This window comes from Thermobia domestica, chromosome 15, assembly GCF_964235325.1.
Source record: "Thermobia domestica chromosome 15, izTheDome1.hap1.1, whole genome shotgun sequence".
Classification (NCBI taxonomy): Eukaryota; Metazoa; Arthropoda; class Insecta; order Zygentoma; family Lepismatidae; genus Thermobia; species Thermobia domestica.
In genome coordinates this window covers 34,681,478-34,687,385 of record NC_137468.1, presented here as the reverse complement: position 1 = coordinate 34,687,385, position 5,908 = coordinate 34,681,478, and the positions used below count along the sequence as shown (strand labels likewise).

Here is a 5,908-nt window from a genome sequence, read left to right as displayed (position 1 = left end):
GTGATACTAGTGGCCAATTGTTGAAATCCAATAGTGCACCTTTGTGCTGGAGTCAAAACCAAGTTAACATGGTTAAAGAAAAGTATCCGTGGTTAACTGTCTCGAATACTCTTGGCTGTGTAAGTTGTGGTAAAGTTCAGGACTTGAAATTGTATTCAAGTGTTGGCGTATCGCTGTCACAACAGTGGGTTGAGAGTAGTGTTAAACTTTTTGGGTCTACAACGGAAATGCAACAACAGTTATTACGGAAGAAAATTTTCGAACACAAGAAAAGTATTGCCCACTGCATCGCGGAAAAAATACTCTTGGAAGCTGAAAACCAGAGCTTAGAAAAGCTTTTCAACAATGAAAGCAAATGTAGCTTTGAAACAACGTGTCGAGTTTTTCGAACAGCATACTATACTGCAAAACAAGACAGACCGTTTCTGGATCATTCCCATTTAATAGATCTTCAAGCTGCCAACGGCCTTGATATGGAGCGAATTTTACACAGTAATGTTGTATGCGCGGACATTGTAAGCCACATTAGTGCTGAAATGAAAAGTGGACTTGTTGAGAAAATTAAATGTGCTAAGTCCATGGTAGGCATTATTGTTGATGAATCAACCACATTAAGTAACAAAAGCGCGTTAAATATTTATATACGTGCGCGTATTCCGGATAGCGAAGGAGTTGAAAGTAAAGACTATAACTGTAGTGATGATATTTATACGTTCTTTTTAGAACTATTGGAACTTCCGGATCAAAAATCAGAGACAATATACAACGTTCTTATGGATTGTGTCCGAAGGAACGGTTTTGATGATAATTATCTCGGGGACTAGCTGGTTGGTTTCACAAGTGATGGTGTTAGTGTTATGTGCGGGAAAAAATCTGGAGTCGAATCAAGATCAAAACAACAATTTCCCAAAATCGTGTTGTGGCATTTCCTTAGTCATAGATTTGAACTTGCTGTAAATGATGAACTAGAGACTATTGGTGGTGGTGTGAATCATTTTAGTATTTTGGTTAGCGCTCTGTACAAGCTGTACAGTCTCTCTCCAAAAAATTCGAACGAACTTGAAAAGTGTGCACATGATGTTGCAAGTCAACTAAAAAAGATAGGTCGCATTATAGATGTAGGATGGATGGCGTTTTCTTTTCGCTGTGTAGAATCTGTATGGAGTTCATATACTGCAGTATATACACATTGCTCTACAAAATCTAAAAACAGCTGCCACAACAGTAAAGAGCGAAGTCAGTTCCAAGGACTAGCAGATAAACTAAGCTCCTACAATTTTATTAAACTTTTAGGACGTTTTTATATTCTGCAGGAATTAAAAAGTCTGCCAAAATTATTGCAAATGTGTGACTGCACCATAAAAAGGGCTTATGATATAATAAAGCTATATATAAATAGAAAGGAGAGTTTAAAATGTACGCCAGGCGAAAGTGAAGCTGAAGTATTCAAAAGTGTTGAAACTGGGGTTTTCAAATCCGTGGAACTTTACAAGCACATTAATTTTCCATCTGTCAACAGATGTCAGTTCATACAGTGTATAGTGGATAACCTCAAAATGCGAACCATTAATGGAAACGATACGAATCAGAAGCTAATAAGTCAAATAGAATCTGTCTTCAGTGACTCCGGTGACATTCGGCAAAGTGAGAAAGAAATCAAGGAACTTTCTTTTAGGTTTGGATTAAATTTACATGATGTTCTTCGCGACTTTGTGCAATATAAAGCAACAGGGAAGAGGGTTGTTACTGAAACTGTAAAAAGGTGCTTCACCGCTTTTAACACCACAGCAATAAGCAGTGCAGATTGTGAACGTGGTTTCAGTAAAATGAACATAATAATGTATGATCTTAGAAATTCGCTACAAATTACTACAGTTTCGAGTATAATGTTTGTGTCATTAATCGGGCCACCTGTACACACGTTTAATCCTGAGCGGTACGTTAAGTCTTGGTTACGAAAAGGAAGGCACAGTGCAGACTACAGAAGATGTCAGCAACGAGAAAAGAAGGAAGATGGACCTTATAAGAAGCTGTGTTGGATACTGACTTAGTGTTCCGGATAGCATACATTTGTATGTAATAGAAGCCAGGTTGTAAAAATAGTTTAATATTCTAATTGTATTCTAAACAGAAGCGTCATTTCAGATTTTGTTTGGGGGAAGCAAGACCCCTTGATGTAAGTAAAAATTTCCCGTTTTTCACTGACTTACTACTATTCTATGGATAAAATCTATCCTGCCCCCCTAAATGACGCCCTTGGTTCTCAAGTAGGTCTATGTACAATGTGTTTTGTATATTTTTAGAGGACCACACTTATGTAGAAAGTATAAGAATTTTACACTTTGTGCTGACATTTTTTTTTTTTTTTTAATCGTAAACTGGCTACACATTTTTCTGTTCACTGGATTTGTATTATGTGCTGGTAATTATTTACCGAATAATATGATGATTAGCAATATTTGAAGTTTCCATTTTATTGAATGGAATACAATGCAATACAATGGGATACAACGGAAAATAATATTCATTGAATATTAATATTTCTGTTAGGCTGATGATTGTGAGGAATAAAACATTTACAATTTGTTCTCTCTATTATATATATATATATATATATATATATATATATATATATATATATATATATATATATATATATATATGTCTTTCTATAGATTTTTCACATCAAAAATGGTGCAAAAATGTCAGAAGTAGAGATATTCTTTAGGATTCTGTGGCCAGTGACGTATTTACGATTTTGTTTCGGGTGGACTGCTAACTTTAGTCCAGGAAATGTGAAAATTCTGCAAGATATGCTGTTTATTTTAATATAGTAAATACAGTGGTGCCCACCCCCCCTTATGTCCATGACGCACCCCCCCGCAATTGTCTATCCATAGGTATTCTTCCATGAAAAAAATCTTTTCGATTAATTTTTACCCCCCCCCCCGTCAAACATATTTATATAGATTTTTAACCCCCCCAATATTTCAATGACGCAGTTTGCGTCATAACCCCCCTTGTGGGCACCCCTGGTAAATAAAATTCCGGAGGGGGGTTAAGCCCTGAGTCCTCCCTCAATACGCCACCAGTTCTGGCAAAAGTAGTGCTAAAAGTGGTCATATTTGTTCCATACCGTCACCTCATCTGATGTCACTTTAAGCACTGGGCTCGACAGAAGCTCGAGGCCACGAAACCCTGAGATAAAAGTAATTAATATATTAGGGTAAATCTCAGCAATATTTTGAATTTTAATACAATTTCTGGTCTCATTGCAACGCCCTGGTGTGTTAAAAAGAAGCGAAAGATTTTATGCCAAATATCCATGCTCTTTGTTTTGTGTGAGAAATTGAATTGTAGTAAAGAGAAATGAGTTGGAGTAAGGCTGCTATTATTATGCTGATTCAAAAATATGAGGTACAAAGTTAAAGGTCTCTTGTATCTTAATAAGCATATGCGACAAAGGGCTTTAGAAGAAATAGCGACTGAAATCTCTGTTTTCAGTTTCGGAGCCATAATTGCGCTCTTCTCCAGTGACTTGTTTGCTACGTCATAACAAGATGCTTAAATAAATGCTACCGTGTAAAAGCACCATATACTTTCGATGCCATAGAATATTATATGAAATTTTTGAGAGCAGATCTGCTACGAGAAATGCTGCGATAAATGCTTCTGTCTAAAAGTTTTTGGCTTTTGTATATTTGACAATCGATTTTTTTTTAAAAAAAACTACTGTTACTAATTCAAAATACTGTTTCACATTATGGACCGCTGGAAAAGTATGAATTATTACAATGTAGAGTTGACGATTATAACAATGAACATAAGAGTGATTTTTGAAGTTCCTTTCTAGTCGTTTTTGAACCTTTCCCTTACATCCTGCCATCACACTAGCAACATTTCAACACTGACAAATTATACCTTCTTTTTGAAATCCTGCATTGTAAAGATCTTCAAACACATTTTCTACATGATTTTAGGTGATAAATTTGATAATTGAAAAGGACCCAATAAAATTTCATGCACCTTTTCCTTTTTTACAAATCGGTGCCTGGTGATCGATTCGCTATCAAGCAAAGAAATTGTAATGCATTTTCACGTTATTCTGTTCTTATTCTGCCCAGTATCATCTCAGCCAACAAATCTTTATTTTCTTCTGAACTCCAGGTGACGTATAGGTATTGAGCGTTCTGAAGCTATGCATTTCAATTTCTAATCATTTTCCACTGTGTACTTGAACAGTGCAGTAAAACGCCCAGTAGAATTTAATTGATAAGGATTTAATTCTTACAGATCTTTGGGTCCTCATCCTCAATCCCTACGACAGCGTTTCCTAACCGCTGTGCCGCGGCACACTGGTGTGCCGTGAATGGGCCGCTGGTGTGCCGCGAGGAATCGAAACAAAATTATTAATTTTATAGCAATCAAATTGCAAAACGTAGGGAAAAATGTATATTTGTACTTCACATTACTGTGAAACTCTACTATGAACCTACAATTTTAAGTTTCATTCCGGGTTACTATTCTGTACATTTTTAATTTTGAAAAAAAGTATTTGTTATCATTGTTATGACCACTATTGCATCTTTATTGTTGCAGACTATTTCGTAACTTGAAAATTTAAAGTATCATTCAATCCTTTCGACAAATTACCTACATTTGTGTTTTAAAAGTAAGAGATTTGTTTGTTCGTTCGTTATTTAGTGATCTTCCTTCTTAGTAAAAGGTTGGATACAGTTTTTAAAAAGAAAGCGTATTTTTAAAAACATGAGTCCAATATTTCATTGCAATTGTTTTCTATTTTTAAATTAGAATGAAAAATGATTTAAAATTAGAATGAAAAGTAAGCATAATGATTTACCTCGGGGGAAAACCAGTGATAGAGCTTTCTTCTCTGTGAGAAGATCAATAATCACAGAAAAAAATACCAGTGTTTCATATTTACAAATAATAATATATCTATAAGTGTGCCGCAAGTTGCAAAAGGTTGGGAAACGCTGCCCTACGATGTGATGACTTATTTACTGCGAGAAATTGCACTATCTCAGCTACACAGTTAACATAGTATCGGATTTAGGATTTTAACTTTAGGTAGGCCCGTTCCTACGCTTATGGATCTATATACACATTTGATTGATTAAGGCAGTAGGAACATACTTTTATAGTAGTGGTTGACGCTATTTGTTAAATAATTATTTATCGTTAATATAAATAGTAGAAAATATTTATACTCATTATTGTATCCTTTAGCGTTTATACATTTTTTTTAAATTTTTGGGTAGGCCCGTGTCTATTCGGCCTACTCGCCTAAGCCGCCATTGTGCAAAAAGAGCGGGAGAAATGGTATAAACATTCTCCTAAATAATAACTGATGCAAATTATGTTTTCAAAACGATGAAGCAAGGGCATAAATTACCCACAACTGCTTCTCTAAAAATTAAATCAACCAGGAAGGACAGTTCCTCTTGAATCGCGATATAGTGAACATCGAACACTAAAATTCAGTTGTTGTTGAGGTGATGTTTACATAGGTAAAATAAATAAAACATAACTTACTTGCATATGTGTGATATTTATTTTTTCATTTCCAAAATACTGTACAAGCTTGTCACTTCAGGCATACCTGTTAGGCTGCAATAATATCACAAGTATTCTCGTAATAATATCTTTGGAGATGCCTGACGCACATGGAAACATTTATATTTAATCATAACTTTGTGAACATGCTGCCATCTATTGAGCATAGTAGAAATCGACAAAATTATACGTTAGCCGAATACTACTAATAATGATAAATACAGTGGCTGCGATTAGGGGGGCAAGAGGGGGCATTTGCCCCCTCACTTTTTTGAAGTGACCACTCATATATATAGTTTCATTTGGAAATTTAAAGTTTATGTATGTATTA

At 35.2% G+C, this 5,908-nt stretch overlaps 1 protein-coding gene across 1 annotated transcript; it reads left to right on the top strand.

Annotated features, from left to right (window-relative positions):
- Positions 1–857: 857 nt before the first annotated feature.
- Positions 858–2,051, top strand: LOC145671456 (E3 SUMO-protein ligase KIAA1586-like). Its single transcript, XM_081740645.1, has one exon. It carries the CDS (start codon positions 858–860, stop codon positions 2,049–2,051), a length of 1,194 nt encoding a protein of 397 aa, XP_081596771.1.
- The last annotated feature ends 3,857 nt before the right edge of the window (positions 2,052–5,908 follow it).

Excerpts from the sequence above, each read along its gene's own strand:
- LOC145671456 (XM_081740645.1), top strand. The coding sequence starts at position 858 with ATGTGCGGGAAAAAATCTGGAGTCGAATCAAGATCAAAACAACAATTT.